The 21,874-nt window shown below is 48.4% G+C and overlaps 1 protein-coding gene across 9 annotated transcripts in view; it reads left to right on the top strand.

The window, feature by feature from the left end:
• Positions 1-21,874, top strand: part of SVIL (supervillin) — a 241,506-nt gene that overhangs the window by 203,673 nt on the left and 15,959 nt on the right. For all 9 annotated transcript variants that reach the window (XM_081228434.1, XM_081228436.1, XM_081228438.1 and 6 more), the window contains 11 exons: positions 2,963-3,052; positions 3,141-3,227; positions 4,842-5,019; positions 7,651-7,823; positions 9,330-9,485; positions 9,873-10,009; positions 11,115-11,262; positions 11,388-11,533; positions 13,047-13,222; positions 15,712-15,856; positions 16,188-16,464. In XM_081228434.1, coding sequence (XP_081084560.1) covers positions 2,963-3,052; positions 3,141-3,227; positions 4,842-5,019; positions 7,651-7,823; positions 9,330-9,485; positions 9,873-10,009; positions 11,115-11,262; positions 11,388-11,533; positions 13,047-13,222; positions 15,712-15,856; positions 16,188-16,464 — 1,713 coding nt within the window. The remainder of the gene's footprint in view (positions 1-2,962; positions 3,053-3,140; positions 3,228-4,841; positions 5,020-7,650; positions 7,824-9,329; positions 9,486-9,872; positions 10,010-11,114; positions 11,263-11,387; positions 11,534-13,046; positions 13,223-15,711; positions 15,857-16,187; positions 16,465-21,874) is intronic.

Consider the following 21,874-nt stretch of genomic DNA (forward strand, 5'->3'; position numbering starts at 1 on the left):
ATGGGGCCGCAGTCTGCTCTGGCTTTCACGCTCACTGAAATTGTGCACACGTTTTCTGGGTAGGTTTTGTGAGACAGTCCTACCGAAAGCCTTTTCCTACGACACCGTCCTCTTTGACATCAGACACATAATGCAATTAGTCACATTTCAAAACAGCCATTTGCAGGTGGAGCCCAGGTTTCCAAAGCGACTTTGCAAATCTGCTAACAGACCTTAGTCCTTTCCTGTCCTTGCTTTGAAATTATGTCCATTTTCTTGCCATCTGGCAGTCGGTTCACCCAAATGAGCCTTTCTCAATGGAGGAGGAGTTTGTGTCTTCGCCCTTTTAGGGTAATTCCCAGGTCTCTTTCCATCAAACCAGAGTTCCCTGGCTTCGGAAGCCCCATTTCCAGCAATGTTTTAATAGCTGTCCAAAGGACGGATCCATTTCCACAGGGGAGTGAGATTTCCCTGCAGATGGGCAGTTTCCCTGCAGCTGCGCTCTTGGAACTCATTTGCAGCAGGGAATCCAAAGATTTATGAAAGTGATGAATCACGTGGTTAGGAGTCACCAGAGAGCTGGGGGGCTCCACATCCTGTAGGAAACCGTTAAAATCTAGGGTCCTTGTTCACCTACATGCACGTACCTTCATTTTCTAAGCTGTGGTTTAAGCAGATTTCTTAACTTAGTGATAAAGGTTTTCACATTCAGGTAGAGTTAACTTACATTGGTGTCTGCTTTCTAGGTTTGCAGTTCACTTTCCTCAGAACCTTTCAGGATCCTCACTCAAAGACAGGGCCTAGCTCATTGGAGGCTCATGATAAATATTTGCAGAAGGAAAGGAGGGAGGCAGGGAGGGAGGGAGAAAGGAAGGAAAGGAGGGAGGCAGGGAGGGAGGGAGAAAGGAAGGGAAGGAGGGAGGGAAAAGCCCTGAACTGAGATGAACCCAAATCTTGGTGGAAAAATCCTTTGTCACAAATTTATTCTTAACTTTTCTTGGAATTGTCAAGGATAACAGAAGATAATTTGCTCTCAGAATGAGGTGGCATTTGAATACGTTCCGTATACTTTACATGACCCCCATCCCTATGTTAACAAAAGCAGGTTAAGGCCCACACTGGTTAAGAAGAACTCGAGCTTAGAACTTGAACCGGAGCTCAGACCTGCCTGCGTCTAGCCCAGGCTTTTCTCCTGATGACTTTTCACTTTGGTTTCCTCTTTCCTCTTCCATCTGAGAAGATGGTAATTTATTTGAAGTCGGGCCCTTACTACCAGATACCACTGCCCTTGTCCACAGGAATGTCAGAGGAAGTAGCTTTGCTCTTAGGCAGGTTTGGAGAGTAAAGTCAGAGATGTTCCTCTCCCTTAGTGGATGAGTTAGTTCACTTTCACGTGTTTCTGAATAAATCAGGGATCTTTATGTAACGGGTGCGATATGACTTTGCTCAGGAAATAATTTTCTTGTACTTTCAATCTAATGGAAAAACTGCACCCTGTTTTTCTAATATTTGTTACCACCTACACAGTGATGTGTTTCACTCAGTCACCGCTCTTTCGGATTTGCAGATAGGGCGTCCAATGTCTTACATTTGCCAAAGAATGAAGGAGTCCTCACGCTGCAGCCACCAAGATTTCCCATCTCCTCGGGTTACTGTGTACCTGCGAGTTGCCAAGAGGCATGCCGTACCCTGATTTTCATTCTCTCACCCCAGAACACTCTCTTCTCCCCAGGCTCGCTAGGACTGTCTCCCTTTTTCTTATTCCTAGATGCTACATAACAGGGAGTATGCCACAGATTTCTGTGGTATTCTAGAATTCTCCTGGAAGTAAGGTACTCACAGTGCACCTTTGAATAAGAGAGATGTGAAATGTTCCTGAAGAGAGTAGGTGACTGGTTATTGCCTGCAGAATTCACTGAAAAGAGGTGTGGGGAATGCTTTGTTTTAACATGGTGAAATTTAAATCTGTGTGCCCTCCCCCACTATGGACGAACCCTAAATCTCCCCAGGAAGGAGCTGGTCCACCTCTGGGAGCTCAGCGCTGCGGCCTGAACAGGCAGCAGGGCGTGCCGCAACAGCACAAGGGGCCAGTGTCCCAGCCACACCGGACATGGGTACGACCCTCCAACAGTCGCAGATCAGTACAAATGGCTCCTCTTGTGTCTTTCTTACAAAGCTTAGCACCCTCTGCATTATTGCCTAATAGGACCACACTCTGAGTGACGTCCCCAAAGGCCAGACTGTCCCCGTGTCCCCTCAGCTGGGAGGGACACTCCGGGGCACTTCCCGGCCAGCGTGACAGGCCCGGTCTCCCCGTCCTCTGCAGAGATGGTGCAGAAACAACCGGCCCTCCGCATCCTCGCGTTCCGCAGCCACAAATTCAACCAACCGTGATCAAAAAGAAATTTTAATTCCAGAGAATTCCCAAAAGCAAAACTGGAATTTGCCACTACAGCTCTTTACATAGCATTTACATTGTCTTAGGTATAATGGGGCATCCAGAGATGATCTAGAGTCTCCGGGAGGATGTACATAGGTTGTATGCAAATGTGCCATTTTGTATAAGGGACTTGAGCACCTGTGGATTTTGGTACCCACAGGGGGTCCTGGAACCAATCCCTTGTGGATATACCAAAGGACGACTGTATACTTTCTCTTCAGCTACCTCCACTGCCCCCAAAGCCTCCAGACGTCACCGTTTCATCTGTTCGAGGACATTCTGATTGCCTTCGTGTCTTCGTGGTTCAGTATGGAATGGCAGCCTGACAGCCGCCGCAGGCCTTAGAAACAATAAAACCCTGTCTCCATTGGCAGGTGTCCTACACGTGTGGGCATGGTCCCAGGCACATGTGTGTGTCCCATGCGTGTGTGTAAATTCTGTAAATTGTTAGATCTCCGTTGGGACTCAGGGCCATCCCTCAGGGTCCTGGGAACTTCCGGAAGTTTCCTGAGATGCTCAATACCTCCTTTGTCTGTTCTGCAGGTCTGGCGTCCCCCACTGCCATCACCCCAGTAGCGTCCCCTATCTGCAGTAAAACGAGGGGTACCACGCCAGTTTCCAGACCCCTGGAAGGTGAGTCACCAGGCACCCAATGTGCCAAGAGGTTTGTGATCAGAAGAGCCCTCCGTGCTTCTCTCACCTGTGTTTTCTACTTGCCCAGATATCGAAGCCAGACCAGACATGCAGTTAGAATCAGACCTCAAGTTGGACAGGCTGGAAACCTTTCTAAGAAGGCTGAATAACAAAGGTACACCCCAGGAGCCAGAGGGAAGCTTGGGTTCGTGTGCTTGTAGCCAGTGTGACGCAGGTTTCAGTGGGTAGCTCGGGAAGCCTAGAAACACCTGACCTGCTCCCAGCATCTCTAAATCCCAACTGGGATTGCTTTTTCTCCTCAGCTAAATTGTCTTCTATTATGACTTCACCAGTTCGTACTGTAAGTGTTATCTTTGTTGTTATGTTTTAAGAAATGAAGTTATTGGTCAACATTGATTAGATTACCAAACTCTGATTCACTTGGTAAATAATGAACTCAGTAGGGAGCCCCCAATAACACATTTGTTCCTGGATCTAAACCCTTGGGATGGACTTCCCTGTTGGCGCAGTGGTTAAGAATCCGCCTGCCGATGCAGGGGACATGGGTTTGAGCCCTGGTCCAGGAAGATCCCACATGCTGCGGAGCAACTAAGCCCGTGCGCCACAACTACTGAAGCCTGTGTGCCTAGAGCCACCGCAATAAGAAGCCCGCGCACAGCAACGAAGAGTAGCCCCCACTCTCTGCAGCTAGAGAAAGCCCGTGCGCAGCAACGAAGACCCAACGCAGCCAAAAATAAAATCAATCAATCAATCAATTTATGAAAAAGAAGTAAATAAACCCTTGGGATGTCATCCAATCAGGATTGTAGACTCGGTAATTTTGCCTTTAACCCTGAAAGCAAATCATTACACGAAATCAACGTGAACTTGGGCCTGATGAACTTTCAGTTGTATATGTCAATTTCCAATAAGGTAGCAGCTGCTATTATAATCACAAATGACTTCTAAAAGAAATTCTAGTGAATAAATAAAGATTTCAATACAAAAGTCCATGAAGTATAGATAATAAAAGAATAACATGCAGAAATAGGCTCATCTCTTAATAAAAATGTCCAGTGCTTGCAATTTATCAAATACTAAGCCCTGGATTCCCTGCTATTGACAGTGACCCCTATAGGTTGAAAATAATACAGACAAAACCACCTGAAACCAGAAATATTAAAGTATAATATAATAACAAAGCTGGCAAGGCAAAGAATGCAAACAAGTCAGAGTTGATCACCTGTATGTAATGGTGATCTAGCCCAGGGGTCGGCAAGCTAATCCAGCTCACCTCCTCTTTTTGTAAATAAAGTTTTATTGGAACCCAGTCGTGCCCATTCCTTAGCATATTGGTAATAGTTGCTTTTGTACTAGAGCAGCAGGGTCATGTAAGGGGCAACACGGGTCACACAGACTCCCATGCAAAGCCCCAAATATCTACTACGTGACCCTTTGCAGGACAAGGTTTCACCAAACCCTGAGCTAGAACGAGGCTGAGCTAGCGCTGCCTCCAAAAGCGCAAACAGCAGGTTCAGAAACTCCCGGTGAGCTTGAGCCTCCAGCGCTCCCAGCGCTCCCAGTGCAAGCTCCGTGCAGACGGGACGTCCTCTCCTGAGAAGCCAGCTGATACCCCGGAAGCATCTACAGAACCCTGGACATCCCTGTCCTGTCTGCTCCACCCCTGGACCTTAGCGGGAAAAAAATCATGTTTAAGACTCAGTGAAGCGGAGTTGGAGTCACGTTTGTACACAAATCTCAGGTCATTGATTTGCTTGTTTGTCCGTAGTTGGTGGGATGCAGGAAACGGTCCTCACCGTCACCGGGAAGTCCGTGAAGGAGGTGATGAAGCCGGACGATGAGGAAACCTTTGCCAGGTTCTACCGCAGCATGGATTCCGCTCTGCCGAGAAGCCCCGTGGAGCTGGACGAGGACTTTGACGTCATTTTCGATCCATATGCCCCCAAGTGAGTTATCTCCTTTCCCATCTGTCACCCCTGGAGAACGGATTCCTTCACTGGTCTCCACACAGCACGTCCTCGAGAATCTTCTCTCACTGTTACCTCCTTCTGCGATAGAACTTAATTACAGCCAGACTGACACCAACCAGGGTTCTTGGCCTTCCCTAATCAATAGAAATTGATGAGGCCAGACAGGAAACTCAGGCAGGGCTTTATTGGGGCCCCTGCCACAGCAAGGGGGAGAAAGAACAAATAACAGGTTCCCTTGCTCGCTCCCCGAGGGGGGTGAGCTGCTTCCTTATATGGGGAGAGGGCAGGGGCGGGTCCAGGGGTGGGGCTGGAGGCGTGGCTTAGGTCTGCCCACCCCTTTGGTGGTGGTGTGTGCAGGGGGCATGCACAGTGCCCTGCTTTGGCTCCCAACACCCTGTTTTTGCTTCCAGCTCTTCAGAAATGGCAGTTGGGTTTTTTGGTCTTTTTGTATCCTTTGTCCATAATTTGGCCCAATTGCACATGCACAGTTATTTTTAGTCCCTAATCATTTTTTGTATTTTGTTGCTTGAGGAGACATGTGTCCAGGTGCAAAGCCCTGCAGCAAAGGGTCTCAGGTCCCAGCCCATCTCAAAATCACTATTCTCTAGAACCAGACACTGGGCTAGATAGAGCTTGCGTACCCAGGACAGACGTCCCCTCTGGCAGAAAGCCTTGCATCCACACCACATGCCTGGTCCATAAAAATAAAGTGACTGTGTTTTTCACGTCACTCGAATATTGTTTTGCAGACTTTATGAACACTGGTTAGCAGAAATTTCTATGCCTTTCTTCATTTGACATGTCAAATTCTTACTCAACTTTGAAAACTGGATCACCTGGGCTCTAATGAATACAGCTAACTAGAAAATCAATGAAACATGTTACTTAATTTGCAATCATTGATAAACCAACAGATCTGAGGGTTTTCTCAGTGATGTTTCAGGGTCCCTCTTCATGCAGGAACGTGACTAAACCACCAAAGAAGAGTGTTCATGGTGTTAGGATTCCCTTGGTTGTGATTGCCACAAAGAAAGGCAAGTCCAACTGGCTTCAGCAGAAGAGAGGCGTGGAGGGATTTACAGGTTCCCTCCTTGAAAAGCGCAGGCATGAACTCAGGTTCCGGGGGCTCAGAATGAGGGGTCTCGCACCTGGTTCCTTTAGGCTGGCTTTCCTCTCAGTCAGGCTGTCACCACGTGGTAGATGGTCACCCCTCACTCCGGATTTATATCCTATCTCGTTGGCCACCGCCAGCACAGGCAGCTGACCTGCCCAGCCTTCCCAGAAGACGTTCCAGGCTTGATTTTCTTGGGTTTGCATCCAGCCCTACGGCCATCATTGTGGCCAAGGGGATGGAAGATGCCGATTGGCCAGCAGGGGGTGGTCTTTGGAGCCCCCTCGGGAGCCAGGGTAGGGGACAGGGCATGGAGGGAGATGGTTCCCCCAAAGGAAAGCCAAGGAGCTCTTACTCTCGAGAAGCAGGGAGAATGTGCTGGGTGAGCTAATAACCCCACGGCCGTCCACCACGTTTATCTGTTGCCCACAAAGTTTTCAGAGTGCCCGTCTCTTCCGGAAGTCTGCGTGGTTATCATAAATGTTTCCTTAAGCTGCTCCTGATACCTATTTTGCATTTTTCAATGTGTTCAGTTTTGTTCAATTTGCTACGTTAAGAAAATGAACAATTTGCCATTCCCCACCTCTAAGTAATATTTGGGGTATTTGCATACATTGGTAGTGAACCACTGCTCAATCTTCTCCTCACCCAAATGTCATTGTTTACTTGGTTATATGAAATTTAAACATCGATATGTATGTTTACACACACACACACACGCACACACACACATGCGACAATGTTATGTATGGAAGAGGACCTCCAGGTACAGAGATCCATGCACTTAAGACATTAAAAGCAGCCGAGTCTGCTGGGAAACCACGTGACTGGGTCCACCCCTCTCCCTGTGTCTGGTCTTCTACCCCAGAGAGCTGAGTGTGTGTGTGTGTGGGGTCACAGTTGGTTTTGTGGGCCTCTCTTATTTCAATATATTTTTCAAAATAGTGCTTATTTTCCAGAGGGGGGCAGTGGGTCGAGAGGAGGCTCGTGATGGGGAACTTGGGGAGGGAACTGGAAAACTTGCATGGAGAGAAAGCTGAGTCTGGTGGAGAGAGGGTTAAATCAAGCAGCAGTGGCTGGCTGTCCGTCCGCGGAGGGCTTGCTGGAGCCCGAAGGAGAAGTGGTCCTATTCCGGCAGAAGTAGTGATCAGCGTGTTGTGGGCGCGATGAGAGGGAAGGACCGCACCCTTCAGGGCTGTCCAGGAGGGGGGATGGGCTGCCCCAGAGGCACTGGCCGCTCCTCCAGCCGGAGACCACGGGGCATGGTGAGAGCGGGGCTCCAGGCGTGGGCTGGCATCCGGAACTAAATGGGCTTCAGTCTCCCACCTCCGAGATCCTCAGTGGAGGGGTGATGGGAGGGGAGGAACTGTAACACGATTATAATGAAGTCAAGAACTAAACTCGTGGCGCCCGCTGCTTCAGCTCAGACCCACGCGAGCCACCAGGCGTGGGTGACACTGCAGCCCCGGCCACAGCAGCTCTGTTCTGCCTCTTAGGTTGACGTCCTCTGTGGCTGAGCACAAGCGTGCGGTGAGGCCCAAGCGCCGCGTTCAGGCTTCCAAAAACCCCCTGAAGATGCTGGCAGCAAGGGAGGATCTCCTCCAGGGGTACACGGAGCAGAGACTGAACGTGGCCTTCATGGAATCAAAGCGTATGAAAGTAGAAAAGAGTGAGTATCAGGACCCTCCCCAGCTGTGTGCTCGGGGACCGGTGAGCAGGTGACTGTCCTCTCCTTTTCCTGCCTTGCAAAGGCCAGTGACAGTGCTCAGAGACACTCGTGCAAGGAGCAAGTCTGCACACACACGTGCACACCTGCAGGAACTCTGCTTGGAACTGAAAGGCTTGTAGTGTGGCCCATCTATTCACTTACATCAAATTATCCTGTTTTGTTGTTTTCTTTCAAGAGGCTGGAGGAAAGGGAGGTTGCTGGGCTTTGCAATTCAACCCATTTCCAAACACAGCGATTCTTCACTTGATCTTATTCTAGAGCAAATGATTCGATCTCTCATGGGCAAGTGTCCCAAATTTCTGTTTTGCCTAATCCGAGATTTTAACATTATTAATGCAGAAACCGGTGCTTTTCACATTGTTTTGGGCAGGACCCTCGGGCTCCTTGGAGCTGGGATGTGGGCTGCGGGGAGTCGGGAGAGTTGGGATGGGGCAGTGAATGGAGCGTGGGAGCAGGCCCGAGGTTTTCATCCCACTTCAGGCTAAGCCGTCGGCTTTTATCTGCCCGGTCATGTGGGGCTCCCCAGTTCTCCAAGAGTGGTTTTCCCAGTGGAGCTACTGGCGTGCATAGTCCTGTTATTCTGAAGATCCTTGCTGTAATTTTTATTTTCCTATAGCACTCATAAACCTACTTACTAAAGTTTTTTTTTAGAAATAGCCTTTGGATGAAGTGGTTGAGTCTTTCCATAATAACTGGTTTACTAATTAAGATATTACAAAATCTCTACGCCATACGAGTTGTCAGGTAGTGTTATATTTCTTCAGTGTTAGAACCTCATCCCAGCAAAATAATTTTCTGAGTTTCTCTCTAGCATATGCATAGTTTTTTAAAGAATGAGCTAGAGAAATAAAGGTTTATTGGCACAAGTTTTATGTACTTTAACTGTACCTCCACTTTTTGGGGACACATATACATTTGTTGGTCCACACTGAAAATCCAGCCTTTTGTTACAATCTTAAATCTGAGAGCAAGCGATCTCAAGAGATCATGTAGTTGTTCACTTAGCCTCCAGAGAAAGATGAGAACTAAACCATGCATTATGAGGTGCCTGCTTTTCTGCATATAAAGACTTTGGATGGAAGATGTCTAACAGTCTCCCTTAGGAATGCGTTTTCAACATCTAACACTGTTAGGAATTATAACAGCTTTAGTGGAATTGCAGCACATGAGTCCAGCTCCTGATTTTATACTGATGTGGCTGGTCCACAGTGCCATTCAATTCTTGTCTCTCTGCATGGCCAGGGTGACACTTTTCAGCAAGCATTTACACTTTCAATCCTATGTTTAACTCCTAACACAAGGCTTCACTGCATAGTTAATCAGACTGGAGTGTGTTTTCCCCATCAGGAGTGAGTCACTTATGCATGATTGCTGAGTGTAAACACTGTCATTTCTCCTGAATGACTTGCTCCCCCTGCACTGTGTTTCCTCCTTTGACCCTCCCAGTGTCCGCCAACTCCAACTTCTCAGAAGTCACCCTGGCAGGATTAGCCAGCAAAGAAAACTTCAGCAACGTCAGCCTGCGGAGCGTCAACCTGATGGAACAGAATTCCAACAACAGCGCGGTGCCCTACAAAAAGCTGATGCTGTTACAGATTAAAGGTATTTAGAGCGGCAGAGAATGACACACGACCAGGGATTTTAGTCTGGTAACCTCGGGAGGCCTGACTTCCCCCTACTTGCCCAAAGGGAGAAGGGAACGCATGCTTTTGGAGAGCCCACTGGGTGCCACCTCGTCTCACATCAGCCTCACAAAATCCCACCAGGTGGGAAACATTACGCCCGCGTGGTAGCGCTTACTGATGCGCCCAAGTCTATGACTCTAAGTGCCCTGGGTCATGGGAACCCACGTGAGCAGATGAGGCTGTTGGGGATGGGAAGTCGGGGGCAGGGATGCTCCGGACGCGGGGTGCTTCCCGGGCGGTCCTGCCGGGACTGCGGGACAGCACTCCTCTCTGGGGAGACGGTGACCCTCCGCCTCGTGCTCAGGAAGAAGACACGTGCAGACGCGGCTGGTGGAACCTCGCGCTTCTTCCCTCAACAGCGGGGACTGCTTCCTCCTGCTCTCCCCACACCACTGCTTCCTGTGGGTCGGAGAGTTCGCCAACGTCATAGAGAAGGCGAAGGTCGGTATCTGAGGAACGGAAGTGGTCTCGTTTTGCATCCCCTGTAGACACAGGGAGGATGTTCTTCCAGTGGCCAGATCCCTGGAAAGCTTCTCAAACGTCCAATGTTGCATTCAAGCGAGAGGGGACAGGCGCGTTTATTGTCCAGAAGGTCTCTGAAACGAGCTCCTGGTAAGTGCTTAAGGGGGATGTTTTAAAAGGAATCTGACCTGTGCCTCCAGGTTGAAAGTTCTGGTTCATCCTTCCTTCTGTGGAGAAAAAGAACTGGCCCATCACTTCCAAGTTGTTTATCGTAGGTGTCTAGGAAGTTCTGCTATGGATCTGTTGAGTCTATTGAATGAGACTTTAGTGGGAAAAGACCAGGGGGTGGGTATTTTATTTTCCTTCCTTCCTTCCCTTTCTTCCTTCCTTTCTAATTGGAGTTGATTTACAATGTTAATATCTGCTGTACAGCAAGGTGATTCAGTTATACATATATATATATATTCTTTTCATATTCTTTTCCATGATGGTTTATCACAGGATAGTGAATATAGTTCCCTGTTCTCTACAGTAGGACCTTGTTGGTGATCCATCCTATAGATACTAGTTTGCATCTGCTCATCCCACACTCCCACTCCATCCCTCCCCCTTGGCAACCACAAGTCTGTGCTCTACGTCTGTGAGTTAATTTCTGTTTTGTAGAGAGGTTCATTTGTGCCATATTTTAGATTCCATGTATAAGTGATATCATATGGTATTCGTTTTCCTTTTCTGACTTACTTCACTTAGTATGATCATCTCTAGTTGCATCCATGTTGCTGCAAGTGGCATTATTTTCTTCTTTTATGTGGCTGAGTAGTGGGATGGGTATTTTTAAAAAGCTTCACAAATGATCTTTTGAATTTGAAGATGGACAGGTGTTGCTGTAAAGAATGGATACCCCCAGTCCTTTCGTTATATTTTCTTGACTTTTAGACAGTCCCCAACCACCAGTGCCCCCGGACCCTGTGGTCACAAGGTTTTCCTTTCAGACACGCTGTCTCTCTGCTCTGATTTCAGCGTTGCCCCTCCATCTGACCGTGGGCTTGTCTGCCCAGGTAACTGCGTTCCTCTCTCTTTTTAGGCCTCAGAACTCGCAAGTTTAATTCAGACCAAGAGGGAACTTGGTTGTAGAGCTACTTATATCCAAACTATCGAAGAAGGAATTAACACACACACTCATGCAGCCAAAGACTTCTGGAAGCTTCTGGGTGGCCAAACCAGTTACCAGTGTAAGCATTGACTGCATCTCAGAGAATGAGCCTTGCCTACCTTTCCTCCTCGCCTGCTTCCTTCTTCCAAACCAGCCCCCCTCCAGTGGGAAACATAATGTCCTCTTCCTGTTCTTACCCCAAAGCTGCTGGAGACCCAAAGGAAGATGAGCTCTATGAAACGGCCATAATAGAAACCAACTGCATTTACCGACTAATGGATGACAAACTCGTTCCTGATGATGACTACTGGGGAAAGATTCCAAAGTGCTCCCTTCTGCAGTCAAGAGAGGTACAGTGAGTGGTCCGCCCTCCAGCAGGAAAGCCCTTGGCCCCGGGCTGCCCGCTAAAACAGGTAGTAAGTGCGACAGGCGCTAGCCAGGGTCAGTGCTTGCTGCAGACCAGACATTTTTTTTTTTTTTTAACTTTTATCTTATATTGGAGAAAGTTGATTTACAGTGTTTTTTTAGTTCCCGGTGTACAGCAAAGTGATTCAGTTATACATATACATGTATCCTTTTTCAAATTCTTCTCCCGTTTAGGTTATTACAGACTATTGAGCAGAGTTCCCTGGACTCTACAGTAGATCCTTGTTGATTGTCTGTTTTAAATATAGTAGTGTGTACATGCAGAAACATCTTTTTAAAGGCTACCGATTTGTGATTTCAAACCGTTACTGCTATCTTAGATGCTGATACAGAATTCCCAATGTTGTTCAGAGGAGGCATGGGTCATTGAAGGCTTTTCTGTTTTAGGCCAGATGGAAATATGACTTAGCCCCATCTCTTGATTTTTGTATAAACATTAAATATTTTTCAGTCCTTCAGTTTCAGGAAAAATAGGTGTATCTGTAGTGTATGGGTTTGCCAAGTAGTGTGCTGATTTTTCCTCTCACACCAGCACATATTTATTTTTACACAATTACATATATTTCCAGCACCACGTTTTTTTTTTTGTTTTTTGGCTGCACCGCTCAGCTCGCGGGGATCTTCGTTCCCCGACCAGGGATCGAACCCGAGCCCCTGGCAGTGGAAGCTGGAGTCTAACTACTGGACCGCCAGGGAAGGCCCACCACTAAGTATTCTGAGTGTTGAGAAAAAAAGAGGAAGACACAGAAGGACTTCAAATTTCGTTGGGTAGAAGACAATGAGAAAGGATGTAATCCAAAGCTAGACTGATTGTGTGACAAATTTAAACAGAGAAAACATGTCACAGAAAAAGAACTAATCAGGAATGATTTTAAAGAGAAGGGGAAATTGAGGCTAGTTTGCAGTTAAGTAGAATTGGGATTGCTGGAAATGAAGGAAGAAATTATTCTAGGAAGAAAGCATAGAACAAACCAACAGGCATGTAAATAGGAGCCCTGAGTTCATGTATTCATTCACCAAATACTTAGTGAGCCCAACTGTAGATACATTAATAAGTACAGTATGGTCTTTGCCCTTGAGGGTCCTCTGTGCCACGTGAAGCGGCCCTTATGAGCTGAGTGAGTGAATGACAGAGGAGGAAAGGAGGAAGGAAGGGAGGGGGCAGGGAGGAAGACCTGCTTGAATAGCTGTTAGGAATCGGAAGTGTTTGGAGGAGGGGCATTAACTTGGGCATTTAGGACCACAAGACAGAAATCATCCCCACAGGGCAGAGGCTGGCTCTGCTGTGCAGTACCATCCGGCCAAGTCTTTCTGTGCTTGTACTGAATGCTCCATTAGCATTTGAATCATCGCCTGTTGGACTCACGGTCACTAAGACCCTGGTTCAACTAGAACGTGCCCTTGAAGTTAACACGTTCTTCTGTGCCATTTCCCCAGGTACTGGTGTTTGATTTTGGGAGCGAAGTTTACGTGTGGCACGGAAAAGAAGTCACGTTAGCACAACGGAAAATAGCCTTTCAGCTGGCAAAGCACTTATGGAACGGAACCTTTGACTATGAGAATTGTGACATCAACCCCCTGGACCCTGGAGAGTGCAATCCGCTCATTCCCAGGTACCGCTGGGGCCCTGGGCAGCCAAGGCTCCCACCACAGTGTTTAGCCATCACCCTTCAGGGGTTTTAGTTTTCATAAATGATTGCAGTGCGGTACCACGAGTATTCACAACGAGAACAGTGCTTTAGCTTTTCCCTAAGAAATACAGAAATACAGATGGTGTAGTCATCTGGAAGATGCTCCTGTTATATTTCATTTCTTGAAGTAAACAAATCGATGCCACCTGCAGTATTCAGGTGCTGTTGTGACATATAATTTGTTGTTTAAACAAATGACTTGCTGATCTGAAAAGCTTGCCAGGTCCTGGAATTCAGCCATGGATCTGAAGGTGCAAAAGCAACGCATCTCTTTCTGATTTCACACCTTCCCAGCCCCTGAATTCCATTTATCTGGCAGTAGATGATGCCTTTTGTGGGGAGGGAGGATGTGGTATTGAAATAATGATTGTAATTATAACATTGCCTACACTCTACTGGACTTTTGAAAGTCATTTTGGCAAATCAGCCGAAGATGCACAAAACTCTCAGAAATATGGTCATGAAAACAAGAATTCTTACATGCAAAGGATCACTGTTTTTTATTTCTTAACTACCAGGAAAAAAGAGAAGTGCTTTTAAATTATGCATGCCACATAATGGGTTAGAAATGGATGTGCCACCAAATGGCACATTAAAACTGCTTTTTAATGTTTTCAATTGAACTAACATACAGATTTCAACTTTCCTACCTAGTTTCCTGTTTTAAAATACAATTATTGATTTTATTATTCATTGTCATTATAGAAACAATTCAAAATGATGTCATTGTAGGTGAAAAGTTTTCAAATCCTTTTCAAGCAAGTGCACATTTAACATAAAATTAGTACTGAAGCAACTAGTTTTTTAAGGCCTAAAGCTAAGACTAAGAAGAATGTTTTAGTTGGTATAGTAAAAAAAAAAAACACACACTGAAGCATAAAATCTGTGGGATGGACAGTGGATGGTTTACATTTAGTCGCGACATCATCTGAGATCTGCAGGTAGATGAGTGGGCACCTAACCCACTGGCTCTCTGCATCTCCCAGGTCAGAAGCACGGGAGCGGCTTTAAACAGAAATGCAGGTGCCGGTCCTGGCCGTTTGCGTGGGGTGGGGTTTACGTGCCAGTACATCTTAAAAGCTCCCCCAGGGATTTTAAGGTTCAGCCCAGGTAGAGCGCCCAGCCCTTCTGCACCGAGGAGTCATGACTGAGCCCAGCTCAGACCTGCAGGTCACGACAGGGAAGGAGCACCCAGCTTCACACCCCCTGTGCTGCAGACCTGCCCTCTGTGCTCCCTGACCTCACACATCCAAGATGGATTTCTAAGCTGAGACCAAGTGTCTTTCTATAGGCACCCTACCAAGTCTGCAGAGTGGAATTCATATAAAAGACGGTCACTCAGCTATTTTCTGATAAGGACCACAGCCTTCACGGTAGCCCTGAATTTTCCACAGTTGCTGATATTTGGTTCCTAAGTCCCGGCAGCATTGGTAGTGGAAGTATTTGCACACAGTGCCTTATCCTTTCAGTCCCCTTTGAAACGGGCAGCCCCCCCCCACCCCTTGATGTGCCTTAGCCGTGATGCCTGAAACTGTGGTCTGGACCAAACAGGACGTGACGAAGCACGTCGGGGGCCACCGCAGGGCCCAGGAAGCACTGCCCCTCGGTCTGACGGTCCCAGTCCACAAGCCAGGGCTGGTCTGGAAGGATGGGAAATGCCCGCACCTCATCCTCAGGGCTCACCCCCTCCGCCCCGGCGCTTCCCATTGCTAAGTCAGCTGTGTTCCAAGCTCAGCGTCAGAGTCCGGGATCCCGAAGCAGTACGGACCTCCCGACTGGGCTGTGCTGCCCCCTTCCCCGTCTGCGTGCTCTACCTGCCCGCTGTCCCGTCCAGTGGCCTAGAGATCAATATGCACAAATTCACTTTCTGATTTATGAGAGTATGTTCGCTTCGGGAACAGAGGAGAATTTCCTGTCCCTGGAGACTGGAGAGCTCCATTGTAACATGACTTAAAAAGAGAGAGGATTCAGGGTGAGCATAAATTCCCCCACCCGTTCACTAACCTGACGGAAACACGGCAAGCCCCCGCGGCGAGCACGGCCGGCGTAACGGAGGCGAGGAAGACACGTGTGACTCCTGCCTTGCTGAGCTCCCAGCCTGGCGTGCTGCCCCCCAGGGGACCCCGAGAATTTGCTGGAGTGCAAGGCAGATCCGGTCCTGACGTGGGTCACATCACATTCAGGCACATCAGCTCCAAGGACACAAAGCCTTGCAAGGCGTGGGGCTAAAATAGCAAAACGTCATTGATTGGGTCACGTAAGTGAAAACGACCCGTTCCTTGTGTCTACTGCTTACGTATTCTGAGTTCCTCTCACTCGCCACATGTTCTGGTTTTGGACTTCTTGGGCTCAGCGTGACTTGTTTGATCTTGGTTCTTTTCCCATCTCCCCCTCCCCAACCCCCCCTACAGAAAAGGACAGGGGCGGCCTGACTGGGCGATATTTGGGAGACTTACAGAACACAACGAGACGATTTTGTTCAAAGAGAAGTTTCTCGATTGGACGGAACTGAAGAGACCTAACGAGAAGAACACCAGCGAACTTGCCCAGCACAAGGTATGCGGGACGATCAAGCCCCAAACCTCAGGGCTTAGTTTGGGTCCCTGCAGAAGGGGCCTGAACGCTAAAAGCCTTCCTGGGGTTTTACTAGGACAGCTAACTGGTCTCCAGTTATGTTCTGACTTCAGGAGGTCAATGAAAGCAGCTGTGTTTGTGGCTCCAGGTTTATCGGCGTCCCGTTCACAGTCGTGGCTGTCTGGCCCCCAAACGCAGCCTTTCCTTAAGTGCCCTGAAGCAGCCTGAGCGCTGTACTTGAGGCCGCCCCGCCGCCAGTGCAGCAGTGCGGAGTGTGACAGGTGCCGCCGGGCATCTCTGCGTTCTCTCCTAGGACGACCCGCGGGCGGAGGTCAAGCCCTACGACGTGACGCGGATGGTGCCGGTGCCCCAGACGACAGCCGGCACCGTGCTAGACGGGGTCAATGTGGGCCGGGGCTACGGCCTGGTGCAAGGGGACGACCGCAGGCAGCTGGAGATCGCCAGCGTGTCGGTGGACGTCTGGCACATCCTGGAATTCGACTACAGCAGGCTCCCCAAGCAGAGCATCGGGCAGTTCCACGAGGGCGACGCCTACGTGGTCAAGTGGAAGTTCATCGTGAGCACGGCAGGTGAGCGAGCTCGAGCCCCGCCGCGGGGACCGTGGCTGCCCCAGCCACGGGCGGAGGATCAGTAGAGGTATTCCCTTTGAGAGCCTCTCCGTAAACCTCGTGGATAGATTCCTAGCACCCCGCCGTGGCCGACAGCTGTGATGTCTCCCTCTAGAAAGCCGACGGGCACGGTAAGGTTTCTCTGCCGCCCTCAGCCCTCCCCTGACCCGTACCCAGAGGCTTCCTAGGGAAGTAATGATCTGTCCCCACATGATGGTCACCATGTGGCTGGATGCTGCCGAAACGAAAGCTATTAAGTAACCCAGAGCCGATGCGTCAGAGCTGAAACAAAAGGGTGCCATGACGTCACAGTAAATCCACACACACAAGACGTATTTCCTCCAAGGCCGAGAGCGCTGACTGTGCTCTGTGGATCTGGCGGAATAAATACACGGTCAGAGCTACTCCTGGTTCCCACGAGTGCTGTGCTCTGCGCTAGAGGCAGTGAGGCTGGAGAGCGGCAGATCTGGGGGGAATAATCCCTTTTTTTTGCTGAGAAGAGAGCACGAATTGGGCTGTCCACAGCGTCCCTCAGCCCTGCGCGTTTAGGAGACAGTTCATGACACAACTCAGTGGCTCCAGGATTCACTTGCCAAGGGACTTTGTTCACCTCTTTCCAGCCCCATTGCCGTCCGGGTGTGGCTGCCCCGCCGGGCACAGGGCGGAGGCCACTGTTAGCTGATCAAACACCTGCAGGCTTAGAGCCATTTGGTTTCTTTCCTAATGTCTCTGTGGGTAAGACACTTTTTTAAATTTATCGTATTGAAATCTAGTTGATTTACAATGTTGTGTTAATCTCTCCTGTACAGCATCGTGACTCAGTTTTATATATATATATATATATATATATATATATATATATGCTTTATCACTGGATATTGAATATAGTTCCCTGTGCTGTACAGTTAGGACCTTGTTGTTTATCCATCCTATAGATACTAGTTTGCATCTGCTCATCCCAAACTCCCAGTCCCTCCCTCCCCCCCACCCCTTGGCAACCACAAGTCTGTTCTGTGAGTCTGTTTCCATTTCACAGATATGTTCATTTGTGTCGTATTTTAGATTCTACCTATAAGTGATATCATATGGTATTTGTCTTTGTCTGACTTACTTCAGTTAGTACGATAGTCTCTAGGTCCATCCATGTTGCTGCAAATGGCATGATTTTGTTCTTTTTTATGGTTAATACTCCATTGTGTGTATGTGTATGTATATGTGTGTATGTATGTATGTATGTGTATATATATATATACACACACATACATACATACACACCACATCTTCTTGATCCATTCATGTATCAATGGACATTTAGGTTGTTTCCATGTCTTGGCTGTTGTGAATAGTGCTGCTATGAACATAGGGGTGCAGGTATCTTTTTGAATTATAGTTTTGTCCAGGTATATTCCCAGTAGTGGGATTGCTGGATCATATGGTAATTCTATTTTTAGGTTTTTAAGGAACCTCCATCCTGTTCTCCATGGTGGCTGCACCAACTTACATTCCCACCAGCAGTGCAGGAGGGTTCCCTTTTCTCCACACCCTCTCCAGCATCTGTTATTTGTAGAGGTTTTAATGATGGCCATTCTGACCGGTGTGAGCTGGTACCTCATTGTAGTTTTGATTTGCATTTCTCTGATAATAAGCCATGTTGAGCATCTTTTCATGTGCCTGTTGACCATCTGTATGTCTTCTTTGGGGAAATGTCTATTTAGGTCTTCTGCCCATTTTTCAATTGGGTTGCTTATTTTTTGCTGTTGTTGAGTTGTATGAGCTCTTTGTATATTTTGGAAATTAAGCCCTCGTCAGTCACATCATTTGCAAATATTTCCTCCCAGCCCATAGCTGTCTTTTTATTTTGTTGATGGTTTCCTTTGCTGCGCAAAACCTTGTAAGTCTGATTAGGTCCCATTTGTTTATTTTTGCTTTTATTTCTATTGCCTTGGGAGACTGACCTAAGAAAACATTGGTACGATTTTTGCCAGAAAATGTTTTGCCTGTATTCTCTTCTAGGAGTTTTACGATGTCATGTCTTATGTTTAAGGAATAAGACACTTCTTTCGGGTGTCATTAAATATTCCTGGCCCTGCCTTCCGGAAGCATATGGTATAAATGACGGGGGGCAAGTATGGAAGAGGTGCTTGCCTCCTGCTGGGGTAGGAGAGCTCCGTTCCCTGAATAGGATCTGGCGGCTGTGGGAAAGCCCAGTGGCCGATGGGCAGGCATCGCAGGTGGGGAGGAGGACCGCGGGCCTAGAGGCACCGCTCTGGGCTTCACCAGCCGCGCTAGGTGAGTACCTCACGGAGGCTCCATGGGATGTGTTCTGTCCTTTCACTAACTTCTCAGATGAGGAACAGGACACCGAGATTAAGGAACGCCCCCTGAAGTCACATGGCTAGGAGAGAACAGGGCTGGACACTAAAAGCCCCCTTTTTTTAACCTAAGGAGGCCTTATAGCCTGGGTCTCAGTCTTCTCCCAGGCCCCACATGCCAGCTGTGTAACTTGGGGAAAGTTACTTAACCTGTCTGAGCCTCGGTTTTCTCACCTGGAAAACAGAGCTTCTAATACCCAGCTCGCAGGGTCCTAGGATCTGGTGCGTGATGGTTAGCGCACAGCCGACTGCTTACTTACGTGAGGGTACAGGAGATCATCATCGCTGACGTTCTCAGCAGCCAAAGCATAGTTCCTGCACTGAACTTGAAGATCAGACAGATAACATGGACCCACCCCGAGCAACAGCAGTGCAACAGCAGTTCTCAAAGGGCCTCTATTGTGGGTTTAGGCTGCTGAGTGTGTGCAGACTTGGCAAGCTGAATACTAAGCTGTGCCGCCTGGCAAGAAAGACAGAGAGAGAGAATTTAGTGGGGAAAGATCTACTGACCTCCGGTGCCATGGACCTGCACCCATCGTTCTCATCTTTAAGATACAGAAAGTGAAGGGACTTGGTGTTTTACAAAACCAGACTGGGCACTACAGTTGGAAATTCAGTCGTTTCCTTACCTCAGCTGTTAGATATAAAACAAGAAGTAATGGTCAGTGAAAGGATGACTAAAACAATATGAAACTGAATGAAATTTAAAAACAGACTCAGGTTTCTGAGGTCTTCCTTGACTATATACTTGGAGACCCGAAACGCTGATTTGACCCAGGTAAATGCTTGCTGTATTTCTCCCCGGTGAACACAAGGTACATGTCACGGCCCGATCCAGCAGCACCGTAATGGGCAAAGTGACAACTTTGATCAAGCCCAGCTGCGGAGGATTAAGTGAGGCCAGGCAGCGCTCAGGTTCCAGGCCGTCCCTCGGGGGGCAGAAAAGCACAGCCCGATGGCATCCACAGCTGCCCCGTGGTCGTCACGGAAGCCCCGGCCCCGCGGTGTCAGCTGGTCCAGCCCTCACACTGCTCAGACCCCACAGGGGCCGCACCTGCCAGCGGGGCTGAGCCCAGGGCCCCTCTGGGGCGGGCCCAGCAGACAGCAGTCCCGGGAGACACAGCACAGTCACCCGCTTGGCAGATGCCAGGCAGCCTGCTCCTTGGGAAGTGAACTGTGGCCCCGAGAGTAGGGAGCCCAGAGGCCCTGGTGGTCAGTGTCCCAGAGGCTGCCTCAGGTGCTGCAGGGTGTGACTTGTGTCCCCCCCAGGGTCAGGAGAGATAGGCAGCTCTGGGCACCCAGGGACACTGCATCAGGCCACGCTGGAGTGCCATCCAGGGGCCAAGTTCCTGTAGTAGGGGGCGGTAAATGGGGTCCGGCTACAAGACCGTGCGATGAGCAACTCGCTCTTTATACCTCGGTTTTCTGTTACTTCGTAAACGCACCTGCTGGCAGTGAACTCTTCCTCCTGAAAGCAGGGTGGACGGCGGGATGCAGCGACACGCTCAATTCGGCCTCGGGTCAAGGCCGCAAAGATGATAGCCCAGCAGCTGTTACTATATAGCTTAGCCTTTAATTTGCTAAAATTAAAACTAACGAAATGAGTCAAAAAGTAAGTTGTACATAGGATTAAATTTGGGGTATGCCGAAGAAAACTGCAAGGAAAATTCATGAAAACTTTTATGGGATATTTTTAAGGAAATATCCTATTTTAGGTATATACACACAGGCCCATTTTTGAATGTTAGGATGTAAAACATTGGTTGGTTATTAAAGCGTGAACGTATATTTACACAAAGTGCTACCCAATTCCAAGATACGTGCCAGCTGCTGTGATCTGTTTTATGCATATCTCTCCCCGGTAATCTAGTTGACATGACTAAGTTTCACTACTTTGAAGAGTGTGGGATTGCTAATCAAAGGTAAACGTTTGTTCCTACCTAAATTAGCGGAAATTTCAATGGAGTGGGTTCCAGATTAACAGTGGACATGTATCATCTATTCACGGATGGTTCCCATTCACTTTGCCCACTTCAAACTACACAAACTTGACCATTTCAGGTTCACAGTAGAAGGCACTAAGGGCTGAGCTTGGTCAGAATCCTTTAAGAATTCTCATAATCATTTATGAAAATTGTTCTAGAGGACTTTGATAAAGGCCCCCCCCCCAAAAAAAATCACATAAGTATGGCCCCTGACCTCTTAAGAACTTGAAAACAATGAGCTTTCTTCTTACCTTCAAACCTCAAGACAGCTGTGACTTTGTCGGTGGGACTGGAGCTGAGGAGGACTGAGATTGTATAGAACCAGGGGATCCAGTTCTTTTTTTTTTTTAATTAATTTTATTTATTTTTGGCTGCGTTGGATCTTCATTGCTGCGCGCAGGCTTTCTCTAGTTGCGGTGAGCGGAGGCTACTCTTCATTGTGGTGTGCAGGATTCTCACTGCAGTGGCTTCTCTTGTTGCGGAGCACGGGCTCAAGGCACGTGGGCTCAGTAGTTGTGGCTCGCGGGCTCTAGAGCATAGGCTCAGTAGTTGTGGCACATGGGCTCAGTAGTTGTGGCTCGTGGGCTCTAGAGCACAGGCTCAGTAGTTGTGGCATGTGGGCTCAGTAGTCGTGGCTCACGGGCTCTACAGCACAGGCTCAGAAGTTGTGGCTCGTGGGCTCTAGAGCACAGGCTTAGTAGTTGTGGCACGTGGGCTCAGTAGTTGTGGCTCATGGGCTCTAGAATGCAGGCTCAGTAGTTGTGGTGCACAGGCTTTGTTGCTCCTTGGCATGTGGTATCTTCCTGCACCAGGGCTCAAACCCATGTCCCCTGCATTGGCAGGCAGATTCTTAGCCACTGTACCACTAGCGAAGCCCCAGTTATTATTTTTGATTGCTCACACGCGTGGGTACCACAGCCACCTGCATCCTCCCTGGGTTGACCCCACCTGGGGCCACCCGGGCATCTGACTCGAGAACTTAGTCTCCGGACGCCACTCGGCCTAGAAGCCTCT

Source organism: Mesoplodon bidens, assembly GCF_964165515.1.
Source record: "Mesoplodon bidens genome assembly, chromosome: 3".
NCBI classification, from domain to species: Eukaryota; Metazoa; Chordata; class Mammalia; order Artiodactyla; family Ziphiidae; genus Mesoplodon; species Mesoplodon bidens.